The 27567-nt window shown below is 37.0% G+C and overlaps 2 protein-coding genes across 4 annotated transcripts in view; one reads left to right on the plus strand and one right to left on the minus strand.

The window, feature by feature from the left end:
• KCTD4 (potassium channel tetramerization domain containing 4) overlaps positions 1–12694 on the plus strand; it is a 39772-nt gene extending 27078 nt beyond the window's left edge. Inside the window, exons 2-3 of one of the 3 annotated variants that reach the window (XM_047723491.1) lie at positions 1916–1987; positions 11083–12694. In XM_047723491.1, coding sequence (XP_047579447.1) covers positions 11268–12047 — 780 coding nt within the window. In that variant the 5' untranslated portion in view covers positions 1916–1987; positions 11083–11267 and the 3' untranslated portion in view covers positions 12048–12694. Of the gene's footprint in view, positions 1–1915; positions 1988–6120; positions 6211–11082 lie in introns of those variants that run through there. The other 2 variants (XM_047723492.1, XM_047723493.1) reach the window with 2 other exon arrangements.
• The window catches only part of GTF2F2 (general transcription factor IIF subunit 2), a 158336-nt gene that overhangs the window by 72107 nt on the left and 58662 nt on the right, over positions 1–27567 (minus strand). The window lies entirely within an intron of this gene.

The raw sequence follows: 27567 nt of genomic DNA on the forward strand, positions 1-27567 counted from the left end.
TTCTGCATTCATGTTGTTTCAGTGTCTAAATTTTTGCTCCTTTCTAAGAAGCAAAAATTAATAATAAATAAATTAATAAATAAAAAATTAATAATAAATCTAGATTATGGGTTGAATTTTCCCAAGAAAGAGAAAAGAGATGCTCAACCAGCATATTATACTGAAATCAAAGGCCTTATCCTACATGTACATTGGTGGCTATATGTACATTTGAACTCTTAAGATAAAATGTTTAAGGTAGTAAGAATTCATATTAATATCATTTTATGATTCTCTACTTTTGAATTTACCTGACAGACTACTGGTCCTTCCCTATGGGCTGTGGGACTCCACTGCACAAAGAACTTTTTAAGGGTTATAAGCTAGACACACAGGTGAAACAGAAGGACACTGAAGGTGGTGGGAACAGAGTGAACAATGACTTTTGTCTCCTCCCTCTTTCGCTCTGGGTGTTTGTGCCTCCTTCTGAATTTCAAACTAAGGGACCCACACCAGAACTGGATTCTGGGAAATAGTCCAGAATCATTTCTAAATTTTATCTCCCCCCATGCCCACCTTTTTTGCTAGATCCATTTACTTACTGGTTTCTGTTACTTGCAACCAAAAGAATCCTTTTTTTTTTTTTTTAAAGATTTTATTTATTTATTTGAGAGAGAGCATGAGCGAGGAGAAGGTCAGAGAGAGAAGCAGACTCCCCGTGGAGCCGGGAGTCCGATGCGGGACTCGATCCCGGGACTCCAGGATCATGACCTGAGCCGAAGGCAGTTGTCCAACCAACTGAGCCACCCAGGCATCCCGCAACCAAAAGAATCTTAACGAGTACGAACACATACTATTGGTAATAGTATTTTTTTTTAAGACTTTTGATTTATTTATTTGACAGAGAGATCACAAGCAGGCAGAGAGGCAGGCAGAGAGAGAGGAGGAAGCAGGCTCCCTGCTGAGCAGAGAGCCCATTGCGGGGCTCGATCCCAGGACTCTGAGATCATGACCTGAGCCGAAGGCAGCGGCCTAACCCACTGAGACACCCAGGCGCCCCTGGTAATAGTATTTTATTGATCTACCCTACCCTACCACCTACTTTCAGAAAAAAATTGAGAGAAAATTTTAAAGGTTAAGTATACAAAACACATACTATAAAAAAAGAACTTAAGAGTTTCTAGTTCTGATTCTGTCACTAAACAGTGAGGTCATTTTGGTGAGGCTACTTCCCACCTCTCAGCTTCGGCATCTATGTAATGAAGTTACTGTGGTATCTCACTCAGATCTAGTTCCAAATCTCTTTCACTTAAAAACCTGGACTTCTCAAAACAAAAAACAAAAAACAAAACAAAAAAAAACATAAAAAACCCAAAACAAGACAAACAAATAAACAAACAAAAAACCGGCCTTCTCTTCCAACTGGAGATGTTTTATCATTTCATGAGTGTTTACTTCGGTTGGACTTAGATTTTCTAAAAGACTTAGATGTAATTAAACTTTCTTTGAGGAGAAATTAGAAACTTTCTGGGAACAACAACAACAACAAAATGCTGAGAAACTTCTGTTCTAAGCTGGATCTTCCTGCTCTTTATCTCAACTGAGATAGACTATGTTGAAGAAAGAGAAAAATAACGGACAGGTTCTTTTTACAAGTTAAGGGCATGCCTGGCTGAAACAAGTTAAAGTAATGAACAAGCCTGGAAGATGTTTATTAGCATTGGCATGTAGTTAATGACAGGCAGATATGTTAGGAAGATGTTAGGCATCAGGAAGTTATAGGCATTCATTTCCACAAAGCCACTCTGGATCCAGTTCAATGTGGAGGCCTTTAAGAACACTTCCAACTCCAGTTAAAACACAGATAAGTGGGCTAGGAACAAGATTTGGGACCGTTCCTTACAACTTTTGAAGCGACTCTCCTGATTCTATTTAGATCACATCTGTGTCTATCATCTGGAAAAGGACTGAAGAAAAAATATTTCCACAGAGCAGGTGAATTTAAAAGGTAAACCATTTTAAATATTCCTACTAGTTTCTAATCTCTTCACTTAAAATCTTTTCATGGAAGTTTTTTGCCCGTGGTTCACAGGGTAAGTAAGGCCTATCAATATAAACGAGTTGGCATATTAACAAGCCAGTGAGGCAAACTTGCCATCTATTTAATTAATGTGATCCTTATTCTATTCAAATTTGTCAACTGGTGTTCTGATCGATGTTTAACCTTCAAAAATTTTAGGAATAAATGTTCATGTTCGGATTTCAGTAAACCTACAGAGTTAGGACTTGATTATTTATCTCAAAAGTAACAAATGAGCAATCATATAAATATTCCCCGAAGTTATTTATGTAATGTTTTCATTTAATATTCAAATTATAAATATGCCTAATACACTGGAAATTCCCAATTCTAACCAAATACTGAAACCATATTTTGAGGACTAGACCTAAGCTTTAGAAAAGAGTTTAACCTCCTCACTCATAGTACTATTCTTCAATAGTTCCTCTATGGACTAAAGAAGGCTGTAGGTACATTCTTATACAAGGGACATCGTAATGCTGATCAAAAAGTATCTGTGAATGACAAGAGTAGTTGCCCAGGAGTAGGGAAAAACAAAACAAAACCAAACCCAAAGAACTGGTTAGTTTAAGTACAAAATCAAAGATGCCTTAGGGCACCCGGGTGGCTCAGTCGGTTAAGCCTATCCCATTCTTGACTTGGGCTCAGGTTATGATCTCAGGGTCATGAGATCGAGTCGCCTCAGGTTCTGTGCTCAGGGGGAAGTCTGCCTGCCCTACCCCCTCCCTACCCCCCCACTCATGCCCTCCTTCTCTCTCTCAAATAATACATACATAAATCTTAGAAAAAAGGATGGAAGCCTTAAAGACAAAGGAATCTGGACTGTTCTATCAGTCTACAGAAGCGATAACAGACTTCGGATCAAGGAAATAATTCAGTGAATGAGCTTCTTAAGAACAAACATTTTTGTTTTAATGTTCACAAAGCAAGTCCACAAGTTATTTATTGCTCCTCCTATAACTCAGATCACAGTCTCCTTTATGATTGTTACCATCACATATATAATTAGCCAATATAAAAACCTCTTGAATACAGAGGTGGGCATGACATTTTGATGTATAAACAGACATAATCCCTAATCTCAAAGTTGCTTTCAAGAATAAGAAGCTGGATAAAACCCAGAAATAAAATATAGCTTTATAAAAATATGAAGTAATGCTGTGCTGTAATAATGAGAAAGGTCAGGAAAATCCTAATACCATTAATATTTTATTTTAGTTAGACCGTCAACAAAGGGTGCAGTCCAGCTTTGGCTGCTGCACTTGAAATTAGGGATAATTTAAAAACAACAGCAAAAGTGATTAAAGGGAGGAGAAAAACAAATCCTTCCAGGAAAGATTAAGTCTCCAAGAGAACAGACTTTCGCTATAATGCTCTATTACTATTAAATAGTACCAAACACTGAGCTGGTTAAGATGAGTGATACCAAGAAAGAAAAAGAGACCCTTACACTTAGAAAGACTGCAATATATAGTTGATGAATTATATGAATGAAATACTTTATAGACAATCCAATGGCACCTATTTTTAAGTCAACTAATAGGATTCAAGTTTCATTACTTTCAGCTTCAGTAACTCCTGTTCTATTCACTATGTTTAATTGGTAATAGCAGTGATGCCATACACTAGTTTAGTTCTTTATGAATTTCAAGATACTTTAATTGTTAAGTATCCTCACAACTAAAGGGTAGAAATTACGTCCCCACCATTAAGAACTCTGATATAAGTTTCCTTTCCTGAACTCATTGATTTCCTTAATATGGTGGTTCTTCAACTCTGCTTGATCATCAGAATCACCTGGGGAGCTTTTTAGAAACTACTGGGCCCGAAGTCAGAGATTTCTATTCTAACTGACTTGTGAGGAGGGCAAGAGCTGGTGGTATTTTTATGCCAGTAGATAATTCTAATATGCAGTAGCCAGAGTTTAAAACTGCTGCCCTAATATTGTTCCTCACCTCCAGGCCCCCTTTCTTCCTCTCCCTGCATCTCTATTAATTTTATTTTCTGGTGGTATGAAAGTAATAGAGCTCACAGAACTGCTCAAATATTTATCAACACTAAGAAAGCACCAACTATAATATACATTATTTTATATGCACTAAAACAAACCACTGCCATGATTTTAAGATGTAAGATTTTAGAAATGTTAGATGTGCGGGCACCTGAGTGGCTCAGTTGGTTAAGCGACTGCCTTCAGCTCAGGTCATGATCCTGGAGTCCCGGGATCGAGTCCTGCATCAGGCTCCCTGCTTCTTGGGGAGCCTGCGTCTCCCTCTGACCTTCTCCTCACTCATGCTGTCTCTCACTGTCTCTCTCTCAAACAAATAAATAGAATCTTAAAAAAAAAAAGAAAAAGAAAAACAGAAATGTTAGATGTGGAACATGGAAGAGTTCTCCATCCCTAATTTCCAATCTCTGTACTCTCTAAGAAACTGCATTTGCTCATATGAACTATCATATCCTGTCCTGCTGTTCAGGCCCCTCCACACCATCTCATCAATAAAGACACAAGAAGATCTAAAGAAAAGAGGTTAACAGAAGGAATGCTGAGTTAGGTAGGGGACAGCATTTAGGAACAGAGACTAAATTTTTAGGTCATGGATTTCTTTCTTTTCTTCTTCTTCTTCTTTTTTAATAGATTTATTTATTTGAGAGAAAAAGTGTACACAAGTCAGGGGAAAGGGTAGAGAGAGACAGGGAAAGAATCTTCAGCAGACTTCCCACTGATCAGGAAGCCCAACATGGAGCTCTATCTCACAACTCTTTGAGATCATGACCTGAGCCAAAATCAAGTTGAATGCTTAGCCCACTGACCCACCCAGCTACCCGTGGTCATTGATTTCATAAAATATTACCTTTACAAGTTTTCAAAGTCATGTCCCTCATTTTGAGACTGTAGACAGTGGTTATGAACATTTTACAAGTATCTTCTTCCCAAAGAGAAGGCAAAATTCCACTTGGCTAAAGAGCACTATAAAAATGAGTTCTATACAAAAACATAATTTCAGTGTTCATTTGATGGCCATTAAAGTGCTTTGTTCATGTGGTTACAATAGAATTTTCCAGTGAATAATAATGCATAGGCTACACTTCAAAAAAGAGAAAATTCATTTAAAAAACCTAAATGACTTGTGCTTACATAATTATAAAACACTGCTTTCCTTGAAACACTCATCTTCCCAACTATATTTAAAATAGGAATTAATATGATTTGTAAGTTGTTTTCAAAGTCATCTCTGTAATTAATGAAAAGCAAAGAAATGTGGGATGGAATTTTGCTTGAAGTTCTCATTTAATCTGTCTTTTTAATTTGTGCTCCTTTTAATCCATAGTGCTTTATTCTTTTCTGTACTCCTCATATGAGGCTTGAAGGTTTGCAAAGATTCCTGGGCTTCTCTGAAGACTCAGCTCAACACCACAAAACATTCTCAAAGATACTCATCTCAAAGATACTAGAATCACCCATCCACATCACGTTCCTATCAGAAGTTATATCCAATGAGTCCTAGGAGGATTCATGCATTCCACACAGCTGGTTAGACCCTGTGGCCAATCAGCTCATAAGGCAGGTGAGGCACCACTAGTGTTAGTACAATCCCAGTACCAGACAATAGCTAATGCAGATGATTTTGTATTTCAAAACTGAACTAAACTTTCGGCAGTCAAATGGAATTAGATTAACATGGAAAAATCTTTGATTCTTAAAATGTTAATACATTACACTGTAATTCATTCTTATTTATATTTTCTTTTTTTTTTTAAGGATTTTATTTATTTATTTGACAGACAGAGATCACAAGTAGACAGAGAGGCAAGCAGAGAGAGAGAGAGGAGGAAGCAGGCTCCCTGCTGAGCAGAGAGCCCGATGCGGGACTTGATCCCAGGACCCTGAGATCATGACCTGAGCCGAAGGCAGCGGCTTAACCCACTGAGCCACCCAGGCGCCCTTTATTTATATTTTCAATGAATTTTTATTTTTTCACACAGAGGCTAAAGTAAAATAGCCAGAGCTGAGTATCGAAAGGAATGTTTCTCATATTAAACGCTATTAACAAGAGGCTATGAAAAAGAGGTGAGCCACACATTCAAAAAGAGACACTTAGCTTGTGAAAGCCACAGTTCAAAGCAAAGAGGAATCACAGGACACAAAAGTAAGATGGCCAAGGGTTAGCCAAATTTGGGAACATGAACAGATAAAGCTATCATCATGGAGTCAGGCAGGAGGGCATCAAATTCAAGTTAGAAAGAAAGACTCAGATCAGTAAGCTTGAAAAAATGTGGCGAAGTCCAGGGAAGAGACAGAGTGCCAGATTTAAGTAAAAATTGACAGCATCCGCACTAGCTACAGTTGCTTTTACTTTCTTTCTACGGTAATAAGAACTAATCTTTTTGAAAGGCAGAACACATGGAGGTAAAATCAACCGAAAAGATCTAGTATAGATGGAGACAAAAGCACAATGTTCTTATTTTATTTATTTAATTTTTCTGAAGATTTTATTTATTTGAGAGAGACAGTGAGAGAGGGAATACAAGCAGGGGGAGAGGGAGAAGCAGGTTTCCCGCTGAGCAGGGAACCCAATTGAGCCACCTAGGTGCCCCTTATTTTATTTTTTTAAAAGATTTTATTTAGAAAGACTGAGAGAGAGAAGGGTGGGTGGAGAACATGAGTGGGGCAGCGGGGGCAGGAGGCAGAGGGAGAGGGAGAAGCAGACTCCCTGCTGAGCAAGGAGCAGACATGGGGCTCGATCCCTGCACCCTGAGATTATGACTTGAGCCAAAGGCAGATGCTTAACCGACTGAGCCACGCAGGTGCGCACAATGTTCTTATTTTATTTTTTTAAAGATTTTATTCGTTTATTTGAGAGAGTGTGAGTGAGAGAGCACAAACAGGGGATGTGGGAGAGAGAGAAACAGACTTCCGGTTGAGCAGGGAGCCCAACATGGGGCTCCATCCCAGGACTCTGAGATCATAACCTGAGCTGAAGGTAGCTGTTTAACCATAATGTTCTTATTTTAAAGGCAGCTCCTAAGACCAACCCTTTTCCTTGAAAAGGAATGTCTGAATTTCATAGAAGAGTGATATGTTGAGCTTGGGAGCAATTATCAGGTCTTTTATCTTCCAACTAAGAGAGATACCTTCTTGGTAATGTTCTACTTCCTTCCATGGCATATAAATGGAGCAAGCATATATTATGACGACATCCTGTGTCAACCACGGCAATGACAATGACCTCTTCCATCAGGAGGTGGTAGATAAGATGGAAACTCCTCCCACTGGCCTGGAATAAGTTCTGCCTAATACAGGTAGTGGAGGATTAGCATCATCATATTAGTGGAAGGTTTTGCTAGAATTTGATTAGGCACTGGGCCTAATTAACAGATAAACTTATACCAAGAATCTAACAATGCTACTGTTTAAATCCTCAGAGCTGGCTAAAGGGCTCCTTTATATGTGTGATTCCAGATGCTTAAGATAGAGGTGCTCTAACTCTAACAAAGGTCTAGGGTACTGAGTAGAAAACAGGGCCTCCCTAACTTTAAAAAAAAACCAAAAAACCAAAAAACCTTCTGCCTGCAAAGGAGACAAAATCCTCAAGTCTAGTGGTCAAGTGGATCTAAGTGAGCTAATCTTTGACGTGCGGGTTAAGCCTTTTGCTGAAACTGCTGAACTGATTAACTGCAGTTTCTATCTACAGCAACATGGAGACACATAATCACACCACGTTTTCCTTGGCACAGGTACTGAAGCACAATTTTTATAGTCTTAGGGCCATGGGGACCTGATTGACAATATCCAGGACGAGCTTTCCCCACCTTCCACCCACCCAAGCAGGCAAATACAATTTTAGAACAGAACAGGAAAAAGAAAACAACCTGGCTTTCCCGTAAGGGGCAGGTGTACCCCAACAGGCAGCAGTCAGTGATCAACAAGCCCCTGTAACTTCTGTAAAATGCGATTACGTTACTTTAAAGGGGATAACGTGGAGTAATGGGGGTAAAGTGAGGACTACCGGGAGCCACTTTTCTTTAAGACTGCAAGTTGGGGGCAGCAGGACACACACAAAAAAGTGCTATGGATTCCTATCAACTAACTTCTAGTCAGGCTCTAAGACAAAGCCTCCATTACACTCTTGTTGCCTGGCCATGCGGGTGGCAAACAACTCATACACGTCAGGTGTGCAGAAGCCAAGAACACCAGAGTGAAGTCTAGAGTGGGAAAAAAAAAAAGCAATCAGGGTCAGGGGCACATGCTGGTGTGGTTCAGAGTCTGTCAAGGCAAGCCAGCAGAAACCCGGAACACACTTCAATAGTCTTCAAAACCAGGCAGCAGGAACCGAAAGTGAGTTAGCAAGTGGAAGGCAGCCCTGGAGTGATGACTGCAGAGACGGCAGTCCAGCCCGCAGCAGCCCTGCCTCACCATCCCATCCTGGGAAAGCCTATCTTCTGGCAGCACTAGCTTTATTTCCCCATGATGGCTTCTACAAATGGGCCAAACAGGATGTAAGGAAGGAGGCCTGTATTACATGGTATTCTACTACATCATTTGATTTAAACACACAAAACCTGGGTTCCATCACTACACTACAGTTATGTTCTATTGATTCTGCTGTTCATAAAATTCATTTAAAGAGGACTAGACCGGGGCGCCTAGGTGGCTCAGTGGGTTAAAGCCTCTGCCTTAGGCTCGGGTCATGATCTCATGATCTTAGGGTCCTGGGATCAAGCCCCGAATCGGGCTCTCTGCTCAGCGGGAGTCCGCTTCCTCCTCTCTCTCTCTGCCTGCCTCTCTGCCTACTTGTGATCTCTGTCAAATAAATATATAAAATCTTTAAAAAAAAAAAAAAAAAGAGGACTAGACCTATCAATGAAATGATTATGCCTTTGTTGATTCTGCTTATAACATGGTACAGGGACTATAAACATATGAACTCCACACATTTCCAAAGTTGTACTGAAAAAATATATTCAGTATTTCTTAAAAAACCAAATCCAGGGGCACCCGGGTGGCTCAGTGGGTTAAAGCCTCTGCCTTCGGCTCAGGTCAGGATCCCAGGGTCCTGGGATCAAACCCCGAATCGGGCTCTCTGCTCCGCAGGGAGTCTCCTTCCTCCGCCCCGCCCTCCCCGTGCCTGCCTCTCTGCCTATTTGTGATTTCTCTCTGTCAAATAAATAAAATCTTAAAAAAAAAAAAAAAATCCATAGAAAAAGATTTGATTCCAAAACAACAAAGTCAGCACACATATGAAACTGTTAGAATACAGGATGCCTGCGTGGCTCAGTCAGTTAAATGTCTGCCTTTGACTCAGGTCATGATCCCAAAGTCCTGGGATCAAGTCCCACGTCTGGCTCCTTGCTCAGTGGGGAGCTTGCTTCTCCCTCTGCCTGCTGTTCCCCCTGCTTGTGTTCTCTCTCTCTCTCTGACAAATAAATAAAATCTTAAAAAAAGAAACAATATAAGAGTAGACTCTTCTTAAAAGATGCAGGACTGAGAGGAAGGTTTAGTTCAAGTGCTGGCTTATCATTAGCAAACTGTAATGTTCTAGATAAAACACTAAATAAAAACTCTCTAGAATGTAATTTTATTTTTGGTAAAATGAGGAGGTTGAATTTTATGGTTTCTAAGTAAAAACTCAGCTCTAAAAATGTTTATGCATTAGATTTCTAGTTTAATTTCAATGGACTTTTGATAATTTCAAAGGTCAATATGTTACCTGCTATAATTAAGGATATAATTTTTTATATCTGAAGAAAATCTAACATTATTTAGAGAAAATACAAGGTAAGCATTTTTAGAAGACTCTACTCCAGGATTTCCACCAGCATACAGTTGAATAATTTAAAAATACCTTTAACATAACAGAAGTCAATTTAATATTAAATCTGATTTAATTCTGAGAATAATGTAGTTTCTCAGAATAATTTAGCAGATAGACCAGCCAAATAATAGGGTACAGGGGAAAATGTTCACATTTCTTACCACTGGGCCTTTAAACTCTAGAAATGAAAGCTCAGATCTCTAAAATGCTTTTGAAGGCAAGTTAGAAGGGAAGGGAAAAAAAGAAAGAAACAGGGAAAAACATCAGACTGAAAGCTGTTCCATTCCCAAGTTAAAAAAAAAAAAAAAAGCTGTCTCTAGCCCTTTCTCTTGCCTTTGGTGAACACAGCGGGGGGAGAAAAACCAGCAACAATTAAAAAAAAAGCCAACCCCCTCAGTGAAATTTACCATGACACTATTTTATAGCAGGTATTCTGAATCTTTTATCTTCTGAAACACACACGCACGTGTGCATACTCACATACACAGTTATAGTATTTTCTATAGCAGCCCAAGTCTTTGTTCAGCACTGGAGAAGCTTTAGGGCAAAAGAAGCTTATGAATTTTCCACAGGAAATCTTAACCAAAAAGAAATGTTAATGATTACTGCAAAGCCTGTATATTTGATGTTTTTCCTTGAAATAAAGAAAAGGAAAAAAAGAAAGGAAGAAAGAAAGAAAGAACCTTTTGTTAAACAGTTTTAAGAAAATTTCTTCTCACATACTAAAAATCCCCAAATCAGAATCACATGCAAATCCAATTAAATTCATGTGCAGTATCACAAATAACAGGTTTAATATTCTCATTTGGGTCTCTAAAATTACTACACACTGTGAAATGTGTGACTTTTTCTAGAAAAAAATATTTTATACATCTACTCCCTTTCTCTTTAGGTTTCCTATTTATGATTTACTTTGAAAGATGATACTAATTCAATAACACATTATTCTCCAGAAGTTAACAATACTATTCAATATTAAGCTTGCCTGATTGAGCCATAACTTAAAAAACACTTAGAAATGGAAACATACTCAAACTTAGCTGGAAAATTAAACATTTTGTAATTGCTTAACTGCTAAGAGGACATTCAATTTATCTTGAGTAACTTTTATTATTTCAAAGAGTATACATGAAAATCCTTAAACAACAAATTCCTTCCCCGACACAGTTAAATGCAAATTATCTTTTTTTTCCCGTCTTACTCCAGAAAGCTCCCGCACACATAGCTGATACGCCACCTACTGCAAAACCGAGCTGACAGCGCAGGCGATGCTGCCAGCATTTCCATTCCATCACCAGGCTGAGGCTGAATAAAGGCGTGCTTGTGTGGTAGTGTTTCTTTTTTAAAAATCTCAGAGCCAAGAAGACCAGGCTGAAATAGAATTTTCAAAAATGGAGCGTAAAATAAACAGAAGAGAAAAAGAAAAGGAGTATGAAGGCAAACACAACAGCCTGGAAGATGCTGATCAAGGACAGAACTGCAAGTCCACACTGATGACCCTCAACGTTGGTGGATATTTATACATTACTCAAAAACAAACACTGACCAAGTACCCAGACACTTTCCTTGAAGGTATAGTAAATGGAAAAATACTCTGCCCGTTTGATGCTGATGGTCACTATTTCATAGACAGGGATGGACTCCTCTTCAGACATGTCCTAAACTTCCTACGAAATGGAGAACTTCTACTGCCTGAAGGGTTTCGAGAAAATCAACTTCTTGCACAAGAAGCAGAATTCTTTCAGCTCAAGGGACTGGCGGAGGAAGTGAAATCCAGGTGGGAAAAAGAACAGCTAACACCCAGAGAGACTACTTTCTTGGAAATAACAGATAACCATGATCGCTCACAAGGACTGAGAATTTTCTGTAATGCTCCTGATTTCATATCAAAAATCAAATCTCGCATTGTTCTGGTGTCCAAAAGCAGGCTGGATGGATTTCCAGAGGAGTTTTCAATATCATCAAATATCATTCAATTCAAATACTTCATAAAGTCTGAAAATGGCACTCGACTTGTACTAAAGGAAGACAACACCTTTGTCTGTACCCTGGAAACTCTCAAGTTTGAGGCTATAATGATGGCCTTAAAGTGTGGCTTTAGACTGCTGACCAGCCTGGATTGTTCCAAAGGGTCAATTGTTCACAGCGATGCACTTCATTTTATCAAGTAATTACCTGTGTCATGAACAAAGGCAACAAGCATGCAGCCAGCAAGCTTCGGAAAACCACGGCATCAAAGGCATCCCAAATAACGTGTGCCGGGCCAGCTCCGTACTCAGAGCCCTGCTGCTAATCAATTACTGTGAGCTAACGGTATGTAAATTCTATTGCTAAAGATGCCCTTCTCAAGGGTGTTCCTGCTGATCAGACTCTTATACTTAAAATGAAAACAGTGATGTTCTATATATTGTAAATAAAGACTGAATGCTTTTGTTATTTGTTTACTTCTGAAGCTTTTAATGAGAATGTCTTGGGTACTTGCACAATGAACAAGCATGTACATTATCTATCATTTAAGTAAATGGTAATAAAAATACGTTAAAGGGCTGTAAGATTTAAAATCCTTTCTGCAAAACTACAAAGAAACTGAACTGGTAAAAATTAACTACTGAGAGCAAAGGAGATGTGCAGATGTACTAAGACAGAGCTACAGCGAAACCAAATGTAACTGTAAGAAGGTATTAAAGTTACTGATTTAATTTTAATGGCAGGCACCAAAAGCTTATTTGTAGTTCCTGTATTTCATGCTATAATTATAGCTGAATTGACATATTGCTGAACATTCCTAGAAAACTGCGTGATGCCAATAAAAATATAAAAGCACTATTAGCTTCTTTGCTTGTATTAATAATTACAATAAAAAGTTAAATGTGTCTCTTTCAAAACACAGAGTACCACTTGATGATTTCACATAGTATTATGCATTGATGTAGTCAACTGACAGGCTACAGTAACCCTGGCTGGTCTTGCAAGTGACAAAAATCAGCAAATTCATTTCTTTGCAGGCTGAGCTCCAACAGAGCATGGATAACTTAGCCTTAACAGTTTATGTGGTATCACAATAATAAAGGAGTTCATTTTCAGAACATCCTTTGAATCTATTCATTTTTAAAGCTCAAAAATATTAAATGTGCATCATTAAACATTATTCTTACAAAAGAACTTTATTCTTTCCAATACATATTTTGATGCTAAATCTCAAATTCACTGAGTTGTGTTAGTTTCTTTAATTTATGCTAAATGGGAAGTTATGTTTTTAATTAAGTTTTATATATGGCTTCTCAATGAAATAATGCAGAAACTTAGCTCTAAATGTAAATGCATTTTTCCCTCCAAAAGAGCAGCTAAATAATTTCTATGCCTCTTATTTTCTTTAGCTTCTACGAATAAATTATATCTTAAATTTGCTCCTTTAAAATTTGACCATTAAAACAGGTAACTAAATCTTAATTTTAATAAATTTCCACAAAAGATTGCTGAAAATCGTGAGTTATATAAATTAGCATATATGCCAAAAGTTTGCTTACACATTAAAAACTTACAGTAAATTAGCAGCAAAGCTAATATTCGTCCTCAGAACTCTCTCACTTAATAAATCAAAGGGAATGGAAAAGTTGGCTGCACATACTAAAGGAAAAATTTTAAAATTATACCAGAAAGTCCCTTAAAAAATCCACTTAAAAAAAAAAAATTCCATATCAACCACACAATCTTCCTTTATGTATAAAAGTTTCTAATAAAACATCAAATTATCTCTTATGTACTTTAACATGGCTTAATCAGGATTTAAAGAAACTATGAAAATAGTAAAATATAGTAAAGTCTATTTTATTTAATTTATTTATTTATTTATTTTTTAAAGATTTTATTTATTTATTTGAGAGAGAGACAGTGAGAGAGAGCATGAGTGAGGAGAAGGTCAGAGAGAGAAGCAGACTCCCTGTGGAGCTGGGAGCCCGATGTGGGACTCGATCCCGGGACTCCAGGATTATGACCTGAGCTGAAGGCAGTCGTCCAACCAACTGAGCCACCCAGGCGTCCCAGTAAAGTCTATTTTAAAACAGTTCCCTGTAATTGAACTGTTTACATACTTCTCCAGCTTGTGAGTTGACTTTTCCTTGGCATTTGGACTTTGGTAATGAAAAAAAATGAGAATGATTTAATGTCAAAGCAAGATTTTCTCTAACAAGATTTCATTACAGATAATGAAAATAGCCCTGACATATCTTTCTACAGGAGATATCACTAAACAAATCACCTTAGAGGTAGTATAGGTTTTTGCATGAATTCACAAAAAGAGAATTTAACTGTCGTAACAAATTATTACCAACAGAAACCACTACTTAAAGAAATCTGTCATTCATTTTAACATATGTTTCCAAAAGAAATGATAACTGGATGCATTTAACACATCGTTACATTCTTTATCATAATATTCTAAAACAATTTAGTTATTGAAGGTCATTTGACTAGATCAATTACTCTTGTATGACTTTTTATAAGTGTACCTTTTTAAATTCAGTTTTAGCTGCATTTGAATTTACATATCCAAGTGCATAAATACTATGTTTAAGTATACAGGAAATCTCATTTTCAGTTTTCCTATTTCTTAAAATATTTAGAAATATTTTCCACTAAAAATAACTCAAGAAATCATAAAAAATGCCAATCGTAAGAGTGATGCTGTATTTCTGTTTGGAGTCAACGAAGAATTTCTTCCTTAAATTCTTCTCACAGAAATTCTCATTGCTTCACAGAATAAATCACAAAGTGACTATCTTCTTTTTCAAAAGGAAAGTAACAAAAAATAGTTTACTTGCCACAAGCCAAACATACATACCCCTGCATTTGGAATTATCCCATGCAATGCTTCTAGTAGTGTCCTTAAAATATGAAAAACAAAACACAGCTGATAGTGTAGTATATTTCTAAAATGTGTATGGCTGTGTGCAGAGCAAATGAAACACTTAATGAGACTCTGCAGGTAAAAGATGACTACCATCCCAGACTCAAGCTAATAATACTAATGAGACTTGTTATTATTTATTTATTGGACAGAGATCACAAGTAGGCGGAGAGGCAGGCAGAGAGAGAGGGGGAAGCAGGCTCCCGCTGAGCAGAGAGCCCGATGCGGGGCTCGATCCCAGGACCCCGAGATCATGACCCGAGCCAAAGACAGAGGCTTAACCCACTGAGCCACCCAGGCACCCCGAGGCTTGATATTTTTTTTAAAAGAAATTTCATTATAGTTCAATTGCTCTTTTAAAGATGATATTAAAAGGTAATGCTTCAAAAAGAAAAAAAGGTAATGCTTATTGTTTCATTCATGCCTAATACGACATAAGAACATACATTATCTCAATTAATCTTCACAATGACCCTAAGAAAGGTACTACCATTCTTTCCTTCTTTCAGGTGAAGAAATAGAGACTTATGAGGGCTAAGGAACCTAAGATCATACAGTTATTAAGAGGTAAAAGTGTAACCCAGACTTGAAACCCAGGTATACTAACTAGCTCCAGAGCCAGCAGGAACTATGTCTGCTTTTGCCAGCCACTTACATCTCTTAACACTTAGAACCTGGTGTGCATAAAGTCTGTGCTGAATACAGAGTACCAAAACCCAGGTTCGCCTCACTTGATGAAATCTCACAATGCAGGTACTCGTAAAATGTTGAGTGACAAACTGAACTAGGGGAAAGCAAATAATATTTTTAATGTCATGCGGGGTCATTTAAAGAACATGAGATGAACCATCTCACAAGAATAAAGGATATCCCAAATTTGTCTACTAGTAAATCCAGATTTTCATATATCAAGTTTGAGGAACAGGTTAACTTTTTAGGACTTGTACCGTCCACAGAATGGAGATATTATGAAGAAAAAGTAGAGCACACATGACCACTGGAGTCAGACCTGGATTCAAATTCAATTAACCTCCACTAACTTGTTTACATGATGTAAGCAAGATTCTTAACTTCTTTGAACTTGAACATCCCCATAACAAAATGGAGATAATGATTAGCTGGCGGACCTTTTATAAGACCTAAATGAAATTCTAAATTATACGTAAAGTGCCTCACACACTATAGACTTTCAATAACCACTGATTATTATCTTATCCAGTATAAAGATATCTTCATGACATAATCATGAATACCATGCACAAAAATTCACATTTACATTAATTAGGCTTTCAACTTAGACATGAACAGAATGCAGAACTTTTAACAAACATGCTTAATACTTTGATGAACACTATAAATATATATAAGAATATACTTTAAATTGCTATAGGCCATCACAGTTTTCATCTGTATTAAAAATGCATATGATGAGTTTCCTGGGACTTTTTATATTCTATCTTCATGTATAAAATCTACAAGAACAAAATAATCGTTGCAGCTGTTTCATCAGCAGTATAAATCCAGTCAGCAGTAATATATGTGATAACACAATCTTAGAGATACCCCACCTAATAAATTCTGGTTAAATGTCTTAAACTGCAATGATGTCAGTCAAGGTTAAAATTAGAGCATCAGACTCATAATTATCTTTGCTAATAAAGCAGAGGTGTAATATGGACTATCCAAAACAGCGTGCAACTTAGAAATTACTTGTATTTAGCTCTGAAATATATATGGCTACTTCCGCAGCAGACTGGTCTTCCTAATCATATTTTGCTTAAGTTAATATTAAAATTAATTTGCTTCTGTTAACAAGCACCGAGGGAGTGGTGATAAAGGAAAGTATGCTGGGCAGAGGGAAACAACTAAGATGAAATTTTAAAGATTTTATTTATTTATTTGTTAGAAAGAGAGAGAGAGAGAGGGAGCGAGCATGAGCACAGGCAGACAGAGTGGTAGGTAGAGGCAGAGGGAGAAGCAGGCTCCCCGCTGAGCAAGGAGCCCGATGTGGGACTCGATCCCAGGACGCTGGGATCATGACCTGAGCCGAAGGCAGCCGCTTAACCAACTGAGCCACCCAGGCGTCCCTAAGATGAAATTTTAAATTTACCTAAGATAATTTATGAAGAGCTGACTGTGTTCCTACTTCTTGACCAAAATAAACACCGGGTTCAAGAGTTTCTATCAAACAAAAATCACTGATATAAATCTCATAAGCTGCTATAAATAACCTTTGCTTAAAAATTTCCAAAAATGTAAAAAAAGTACAATGTTAGGGATACTGTATATAAAATGTAGAACCTCTATCTTTATTCAGATCACTGATTATTTCAGAAAAAATACTGAATTGGACATGAAAGAGTGAGGCAATTATAATGTACTTCTTTATTATAGGTCTTAAAAAAAAACTGTTCCCTATCATAAAACATAACTGTTAACCTAAGAACACAACAGGTTTTTCCAAACCCAAGATTCCAGAGTATTTAGGCACATTTAAAAGCAAACAGTTAGTAGTTTTTTTTTTTTTAATCTAGTTAACTTTGGAAAATTCCTTTTTGAAGACAGGCCCAACTTTTCAAAAAGTAATTTTGATTCTTGTCCTCTAAGATGTTTAGACATATTTTCTATATCATTAAAGTGTAAAATTGAACAAGTCTGATTTCTTCCTAATTTCACTCCACTGATTTTGCCTTGTTACAACAGACTTTTTTTAATAACAAGATGTTTAAAACCAGTTTTTAAGATTAAGAATTATTGAATGATACTAACTTTAATCTCAGTAGTTCCTTGAATTTAATTACCTGACTTTTATGCAGCTGCAGAAAAAACTAGACCATTTAGCATTTGTTTTAGGAATATCATTTGATGAACTTTTAAAAAAATTTTTTAAATTTCTTCTTATTTTTAAGTAATCTCTACATTCAATGTGGAGCTCAAACTTACAACCCTGAGATCAAGAGTCACATGCTCTTCTGAGTGAGCCAGCCAGGTGCCCCACTACTTATTTTTTTTTTAATATTAAAAATAATATGAATGCAGATATCTACGATCCTATATCCTAACAATTCTTTTTTTCTTTTATTTTTTTTTTAAAGATTTTATTTATTTATTTGACAAAGAGAAATCACAAGTAGGCAGAGAAGCAGGCAGAGAGAGAGAGGAGGAAGCAGGCTCCCTGCTGAGCAGAAAGCCCGATGTGGGGCTCGAACCCAGGACCTGGGATTATGACCAGAGCTGAAGGCAGCGGCTTAACCCACTGAGCCACCCAGGCGCCCCCTTTTTTTCTTTTAAATAGGCTCCACACCCAGTGCGGAGCCCAAGGAGGGTCTAAAACTCACAACCCTGAGATAAGACCTAAGCTGAGATTAAGAGCTGGATGCTTAACCAAGTGAGCCACTCAGGCGCCCCCTAAAAGAACTACTTTGATTTTTATGTATTTTTTCTATCTGTGTGAATGTGTTTGTATGTATGTATGTATGTATGTATGTGTGTGTGTATATATATAAAAGATTTATTTATTTGAGAGAGAGGGAGAGAGCCCACGTGCATGTACCTGTTAACGGGATGGGGCAGAGGGAGAGAGAATCTCAAGCAGACTCCCCACGGAGCATAGAGGCCCACATGGGGTTCAATCTCATGACCCTGAGATCATGACCTGGGCTGAAATCAAGAGTCAGATGCTTAACCAACTAAGCCAGCCAGGCACCCCATATCCATGTATGTTTTTATAGAATCCCCTATAGAAAGAAAAAGGAAAGACTATATAATAGCTATGTACAGGAATAATTTATTAATAAGGATTGGGTGATTACTGGAGAGAAACATCAAACAAAAGAATCTAAAACCCACAGGTGATTAATTTATAAAACAACAGAACCAATATATACAATCGCAGGCATTTATGATACATATATGTTTACTTGTTACAATGCAGCCTTGAAAATGGGCAAGATAATGTTGAAGAATGGTTAGCAACTCCCCTTATTAGACTGGGCCAAGACTTGGCATAAGATACCAAAAGATGCCGAAGTTAACCAAAAGGGAATCCAGCCAGTGCCAGTCTGGTGAGGTTTTTTTTTTTTTTTTTAAAGATTTTATTTATTTATTTGACAGACAGAGAGATCACAAGTAGGCAGACAGACAGGAAGAGAAGTTGCCGGGGGGTGGGGGGAGCAGGCTCCCCGCTGAGCAGAGAACCCGATTTGGGGCTCGATCCCAGGACCCTGAGATCATGATCTGAGCCGAAGGCAGAGGCTTAACCTCCTGAGCCACCCAGGTGCCCCAGTCTGGTGAGTTTGATGCAAGAAAAAACCAAGATAGAATCCATTTCTGAGACATGCTGAGCCACAGTCACAGAAAGGAAAGGGTGTGACTGACAGGTCAGGGAGTAAGTCTAACCAGGAAAGAAACCTCTATGAGCCAAGGAGATTTTCCTCATTCAGGTACAGAATAATTATTGAATAATCCAGAATAATACCTAGCTCCCCGGAAATAACCACCAAACTGATTGCTAAAAATGAACTAAAAATTCTTCCATGGGAACATCTAAGAAAAAGTATAATATCTTTAGGCAACTGGGAGAGAGGGGTTTGGTGGGGTGGAGAGTGTATTTATATAAAGTAAGCAAAGGAACAACTTCACAAATTTCTGAGATACCGTCAACATTTGTACTATACCCTCTATCCCTACTTAGGGGGTAGCGGAGTAAGAGGATGGACAGAAAAAAAACATAATTCTCTTCTCTTTTCCAGTAGTATCAAACAATTAAAAAAAAAAAACTTAGGATTGGGACACCTGGGTGTCTCAGTCAGTTTAGCAGCTGCCTAAGGCTCAGGTCATGATCCCAGGGTACTGGGATCTAGCCCTGCATCAGGCTCTTTGCTCAGCAGGGAGCCTGTTTTTCCCTCTGCCTGCCATTCCCCCTGTTTGTGCTTTCTCTCTGACAAATAAAATCTTAAAAAAAAAATAAAATACTTAGGATCAAAAAGCATCTTGCATGCTCTGTTTTAGAGTACTGAGAGGAAGTGAAGAAAGAAAACTGGGAAGGAGAGGGGCGCCTGGGTGGCTCAGTGGGTTAAGCCTATGCCTTTGGCTCAGGACATGATACCAGGGTCCTGAGATCGAGCCCCATATCAGGCTCTCCCTGCTCCCCCCTCTCTCTCTGCCTGCTGCTCTGCCTACTTGTGGTCTCCCTCTGTCAAATAAATAAGTAAAATCTTAAAAAACAACAACAACAACAACCTGGGAAGGAGAAACATAGACTGAAAAACTGAACTGGTGGAAGCTGGCAGACGGACATGGCCAATTTCTTAGGAACAGCAAGGCATAAACGAAGAGTTACATAAGAAGCGATTTCCACACAGAGAGGGGTCTGAGGCTTTAACCAGCAGGGAAGCCATTTGTTTTCTAAGTTGCTAGTACTCTTATCTTCAATATTCCAAATTAATAAGCTTGTGTTAAACTACTCAAACAATTAGACACTTTCCCCAAGAACATGTCAACAGAAGGATCAAGAAGAGCAACTGCCGCCTTTCTTTTACACTGAAAATACTGGAGCACTGATGCTAAAGCTCACACACTTTTTCTTAAAAAAAAAAAAAAAAAAAAAAATCAGATAAAAAGTGACCCAAAGGTCAATAGTGGTGGGTTTTGTTTTTTTTCCTCAGGTTATACAACACAAATCTGTTGCTCTTTTAAGAGCAACACTCATGCATCCACATATTAGTAAATTTATTTCATATTTAATTCTAAATATGTAGTGTTTTGTACTATACAGCTTTAAAAGATAAAATATGAAGTTACTGTTGCTTAATACCTTATTTTACATAGCTATCTGAGAGACAAATTACTAATAAATACTTAGAAGTTTTAAACACGAGAATATATATGTTAGGAGTCCACTGGAAAGAAAAAGTATTTTGAAAATTGGCTAACAAGCAAAAGATATCAACTAAGATTAATAAGAGTTAAATAGTCCCAACTACTACCTTGGAACCTGGGCATCTCTTACCTTCTGGTCACTTATATGTACTAAATATAACCAAATAAGATGAGGACAAATTGAGAAATGTTCTTATTCTAAAGCACTCAAGGAAAATGCCTGCGAACATAGCTCCTACCAATCTTTTATAAAACCAAAGAGAGGAATAGGACCAATGGTATTGCTTGGTCAATCTTTCTGAATTGAACACACACCTAACTAAAGCTGTTATTAATAATACCTTCTGCTTGGCTTCATATTAATGATAGATATCTTTTAAATTTTATTTTAAGTTAAACTGTAATTTAATTACCATAGCAATTCACTTTCTTAGACCCTTATTTTAAAAACACGTTTACAGTGGACATTTATTTAAAGCTGTCTCTGTAGCCTAAGACTCTCTCCTTTATTTATTTATTTATTTATTTTTTATTTATTTGACAGACAGAGACCACAAGTAGGCAGAGAGGCAGGCAGAGAGAGAGGAGAAAGCAGGCTCCCAGCTGAGCAGAGAGCCCAACGCGGGGCTCGATCCCAGGACTCCGAGACCATGACCTGAGCCGAAGGCAGAGGCTTTAACCCACTGAGCCACCCAGGCGCCCCAGACTCTCACTTTTAAGTCTACTGTTCATTTCTATTCAAATTCCTAGCTCATATTAGAAATGAAAAATATTAATAATAACTATAAAAATAAAGGAATAAAATAAAGAAGAATAAAAAGACACTAATGTTTATTAAGCATTAGCTTGTGCCAGGCATTATTCTCATTGCTGTGTCTGATGTACAAACTGAAGTTTGACCATGTATGTCTAAGGTTTCAGAGCTCCTACTGAGAGATTTTCTTTCTAAAAATTTTATTTATTTATCAGACAGAGAGAGAGAGACAGAGAGAGAGAGAAAGCATAAGCACGGGGAGTGGCAGGGGCAGGCAGAGGGAGAAGTGGGGTCCCCACTGAGTAAGGAGCCCAATGTGGGACTCGATCCCAGGACCCAGAGATCATGACCTGAGCCGAAGGCAGACGTTTAACTGACTGAGGCACTCAGGCATCCTTCCTAATGAGAGACTAAAGAGGGTTTTAATTCAGCATTCATTTCCAGAAACCACTCTCAATTAGTACAACATAACACTGTCAGTCTAAATTCTCCCCCTAGCTTTGAAAAGTAGAAAAAAAATTTTTTTCCTGAGTCTATGAAAAAGAGTGTTCACCAAACAAACTTATAACGTAAATGTGATTCAGAGGTAAGATTTTCAACTCACCTGAAAATTTTTTACGAACAGTAGAGGGGCACCTAGGTAGCTCTGGCGGTTAAGCATTTGCCTTCAACTCTGGTCATGATCCCAGGATCCTGGGATCAAGCCTCACATTGGGCTTCCTGTTCAGCTTCTTCCTCTGTCCCCCACCCCAACTTGTGTGCGTGCGCACTCTCTCTCTATAATAAATAAAATATTTTAAGAAAGAACAGAAGAAAGAAATGTTTATGTATGTAAATAATCGATATATTTAAAACACTCTTGGCGATTCATTCCAAGATTCCCCAAAAACCTCTCTGGACCAAGCTTTTATCCTGATTTCTTATTCTTAAGAAATAATAACAACTCTCCTTAAAACCATTAATAAGAAAATAAATTCCAAGCTGTCATTAATTGAAATGTGTGACCCTTTCCTTTTTGAGGCAGCTAGCAAGAAGGGAATGGGTATATAAAGAACTGATGTCACATCTCTTTTGTTTTTTGATGACTACATATGGCACGGACCACTAAAGAGACTGACAATCTACCAAAATGAAAAAATATTTTTAAAGAAAAAGTCATGCTTTCTACATCACTATATGCCTCTAAAGAAAATATTAAGATGTATGTGAAAAAATAATTGAATAATTTTATTGTATAAAAATTTATTAAAGCAGTACATTAAGAGGACTCAACTATATAAATACCAGAAATAACAATTCAATCCATTTCACTACAAATACACAAAACTAAAAAAACCCAAAATGACCATTTTTTACATGATACAAGCATAGTGACCAAATTAAATCAGAGCTTATAATTAAGACAAAATGTACTTATTAAGAATTGTATTTCAACATCAGAGGAAATAAAGATAAGAAGCAAGGAGAGAAAATAAGTAAATCAATTCTTCCACCAAATAAGTAAATCAATTCTTCCACCAAAGTGTTTAATTAGCTTAAAAGTAAACATTCATTAATTGCCTATAACTCCTTGAGGAATAAAACATATATAATCTATCTTCTATATATAAAATTATAACTATATATCTAAAAAAGACATAAAATCTTGAGTCTAAAATGGAGACAAAAATTCTACAATGAGGGGTGCCTGGGTGGCTCAGTGGGTTAAAGCCTCTGCCTTTGGCTCGGGTCATGATCTCAGGGTCCTGGGATTGAGCCTTGCATCGGGCTCTCTGCTCAGCAGGGAGCCTGCTTCTCTCTCTCTCTCTCTCTCTCTCTCTGCCTGCCTCTCTGCCTACTTGTGATCTTGGTCTGTCAAATAAATAAAATCTTTAAAAAAAAAATTCTACAATGAAACTGAAAAGAAAAACTGTATTTTTAAAAAGTCATGCATGAAACCTTTTTAAAAATAAATTAGGATCTTAATGTGGAAATCTAGACAATATACAGACACATAAAAATAAATAACTCAGGAATAAAATGGCATGATCAGAAAACTAGAAAAAAAGCACAAAATCTATTTACAGCTAACACTAAGGTTAAACAGCAGGGGAATTAGCTATGGAACAGAATGTTAACCTTTAAAGCCTCAATAAAGTGAAAATGTAACTCATAAAAATTGAGAAATTACATCTTGAGGGAAATAATGTCCTAATTTTTCATAAAAGGAATTAACAAGTTTATCAAAAAGTGGGACCTGGAGTTAAAAAAACAAACATAATGACTTGAAACCCTTAACTGCTCCCCCCTCACACCCACAACCTCATTCCACAACTAAGAGGCAGCTCATGGGAACTCATATTTTTTTCTGGAAAAGAAGCACTTATTTGACACTAAACAATTCTTTCCATTTTCTTTCTTTTGTTAATTAAAGTAAATTAACCACATTTGTATTTATTCCCTATAATGGTGGCCTAAGTTATTTAGATCAAAGCTCCCACAGAAAACTATAAAAGCTGAATAAAATCTTAAAAGTATCAAAAAGACCACAAGACAATAAGTAATCACTAATCTCCAAATATAGGGAAAACAAAAATCTGTGAGGTCATGCATCAATCCAGAGAAAATGAGACACCCTGTTTAGACAATCTCCCAAAGAAAGCAGTGGGGAAAATAAACAGAACTCAAAATCCCGCACAAGGTGGAAAGCATAAGAGGAGTCTCTTACCATAAAAAATTAACATCCCAAAGGACTGTACTCCCAAGGTGAGTGAACAGGACATGGAAAAGTCCACAATAAATCATAACTGGGATGACCACAGGTCCTAGATTTCCCAAGACAGTCCGGATTATAACACTTCTTTTTACCTCTCAAAAATGTTCCAGTTGGATGGCCCGTTACATGGTGACCCTAATGATCAAACTGGTTTCAATCCTCTGGCTATCCTACCAGAAAAATGTCAAGCCTTGAACATGGTTTAAATGTGGCTGTGGTAGACTGTCTCTGAAGATGACTGCCAAAAACTCCTCCTTGTGTACATCAGGAAGATTCTCAGAGATTCAACAAGAACCAAAGAGGACATCTAGAAATAACAAATACAGTAAGTAACATTTAAACCTCACTGGTTGAGATTTTAGACACAACAGAAGAAAACTTCAGTGAGCTGAAATATAGCATAGCACAACACAGCATGAAAAGAAGAAAGCTAGAAAAATCAGAAAAGAGATATAAAAGAGTGAAAAGGCTGAGCATCTATTTAAAACATTTAGTTTAATCAGTCTCAGAAGGAGGGAAAAAAAAGAAATGGAACAGAGGCAACATTTAAAGGGATGGCGTCTGAAATTTTTCAACTTCACGAAAGACCAATCAACAGATACAAGAGGCTCAATGAATCCCAGGCAGCTTACGTAAAAAGAAAGCTCCACTTACGTATCATATTAACACTGTAGAAATGAAATATAAAGAGAAAAATTTCAAGTAGCCACAGAGAATAAAAAGATTACTTTAAAAGAAGCAACAAACTAAGCAGAATTCTCCATGACAAAAACAACTGAAGGCTGTGACTATCTTCAATGAGTTGAAGGAAAGTATCTATCAGCCTAGAATTCTACACTCAGCAAAAACACAAATTACCAGTATCAGGAATGAAGAACAAAGGCATTATTATGAATTTTATGGACATTTTAAAAGAAAACAAGTGGAAATTCATTCTAATAAATTTGACAATTTAGATAAAATGAAGAAAGTCAAAATTCACCAAAAATGACACAAGAAGATAGAGGAAATTCAAACAGTCCTATAAATAAATCAACTTCCTGTCATCAACTGAGAAGGGTCTGACATTTTACCCAAGTTACTCGAAAACTCCTACCACAATTTCATAGACATCTGCAGAAGATAGGAGACTCCTAGGCCAGGGGAAAAGGATTTCATTATTCACCACAAAGCAGACAGCATGATTTTTACATTTGTATCCAGTTCCTTTTGCCTCTGCTATCTGCCCATGGCAGCAACCTAAAAGAGGCTCAGGTAGATAGTATGTACACAGAGGGTGTGGGTCACAGCTGAAGAACCCCAAGCTTAGAAAACTACCGATCTCATATCGAGGCTGCCAACAAACCTAACAACCTTTGCCCTGTAGAAAGACCCTATTTCTGTATTTCAAGGCTTTTTGTTATATAAACATTCTTAAAAGGATAGTCTGAGATAAAAGCTGTCACAAGATGTGTAGAAATGCTATACAGATTTGCTCCCCAACTCCATAATTTAAAAACTGCCCACAAAGAAAATTCCATTTCTAGTTAGACTAATCAGTGAATTCTGCTAATTGTTTAAGGAAGAAATATACCCGATCTTATAAAAAATCATCTTCGTAACAAGAAAAGGATCACTTCCCCAACTCATTTTATGAGTATAGTGTAACCTCGATACCAGAACTTGATAAAAACATTAGGAAAAAGGAAAATTATGGGTCAAATAAATTCATGAACTTAGAACAATTCATGAACATGGAACAAGTAAATTCATGTAAAAATATGAAACAAAAGATAAGCAAACTGAATCTAGCAATATTAAAAGTATTACAAGTCAAAGCCAAGTTAGTTATTCCAGAAATGGAAGTTTGATTAGCAATTTTAAAAATCAACATAACTTTCCACATAAGTAAATTTTATAATATCAATAGATCTTGAGACAGAAAAAATATTTGATAAAATTCATTATTCATTCATTCATCGGCATGCTTAGCAAATTAGGAAGAAACAGGAATTTCCCTAATCTGATGAGGATTGCCTACCCAAAACAACCAACTAACTAAAACCTACAGCAAACATAAAGATGAAATGTTAAACAGACATGACCCTATTAATATCCCCAATTAGTACAATAATGCAAGAAAAAGAAATGAAAGGTATAGTATTTGGAAAGAAAGACACAAAACTGAGGTTTTATTTGCAGATTTTATGATTACATAGGTATGAATTTTTTTTAAATTTATAAACTAAAAAAAATTTATAGATAAACTATTAGAATGAATAAGGCAGTTAAAGAAGGTTGAAGAGCACAAGGTCAATATTAAAATTCAACTGTATTTCTATATTCCAGAAACAAAGTGATGACAATCTTTTAAAAGAGGTACTTTAGTGTCAAAAATATCAAATATCTATAAATGATAAAAGTGTATAAGATATCCAAAGAAAAAACTATAAACTTTACTGAGAAAAATTAAAGACCTCACAAGGGCACCTGGGTGGTGGCTCAGTCGGTTAAGTGTCTGACTTTTGGTTTCAAGCTCAGGTCATGATCTGAGTCCTGAAATTAAGCCCATGTTGGGCTCTGTGCTCATTAGGGAGCCTGCTTGAGATTCTCTTCCCCTCCCCTTACGTCCCTCCCCACTGCAAGCTCTCTCTAAAATAAATAAATAAATAAATCTTAAAAAAAAATTTAAAGACTTCACAAATGTTCATATATTACAAAAGTCAATAAAAGATGCTTATTTTTCCTAAGTTGCTATACAGAACAATACAATTCCAATAAAAAATAAACCAGTCAAGTGCTTATGGAAGATAAGATGATTCTAAAATTTACACAGAAATGCTGAGAGGCCAAAAATAACCAAGATACTCCTGAAGAACAGGATGGCAAGGGGCTTCCTGTCCTAGATATCAAGACTTAGTACAAGATACAGTAAGAAAGTTGTTTGGTACAGCACAAGGATAAATGAATCAACTAATGGAACAGATAGGGAATCTAAAAACGGACTTCTGCTTCAATAAATACCTATGGCAAAGGTGGCAATGCATAACAGTGAGAAAAAGATAGTCGACTAAAATGTACATGATAGTCATCAATATCGAGGAAAAATAAAATTTGACTCCTATCTCACACCATACAGAAAAACCAATTCCAGGTAGACTGTAGATCAAAATGTGAAAGACAATACAAAAAAACCTTCTGGAAAACGGTATGAGAATACCTTTATGGTCTTGGGCACTGCAATGGGACACAAAAACCTCAAATCATAAAAGATTAATAAAATGGAATGTACCAAAGATAGTAACTTCTGTTCATCAAAGTCACCTTTAAGAGAATGAGAAGGTGAGTCACAGAATAAAAGACACTTATAACCATATAACTAAGGGCTACACCGACAATTTACAAAGAACTACAACT

The sequence above is a fragment of the Lutra lutra genome, chromosome 3, assembly GCF_902655055.1.
Source record: "Lutra lutra chromosome 3, mLutLut1.2, whole genome shotgun sequence".
Taxonomy (NCBI): Eukaryota; Metazoa; Chordata; class Mammalia; order Carnivora; family Mustelidae; genus Lutra; species Lutra lutra.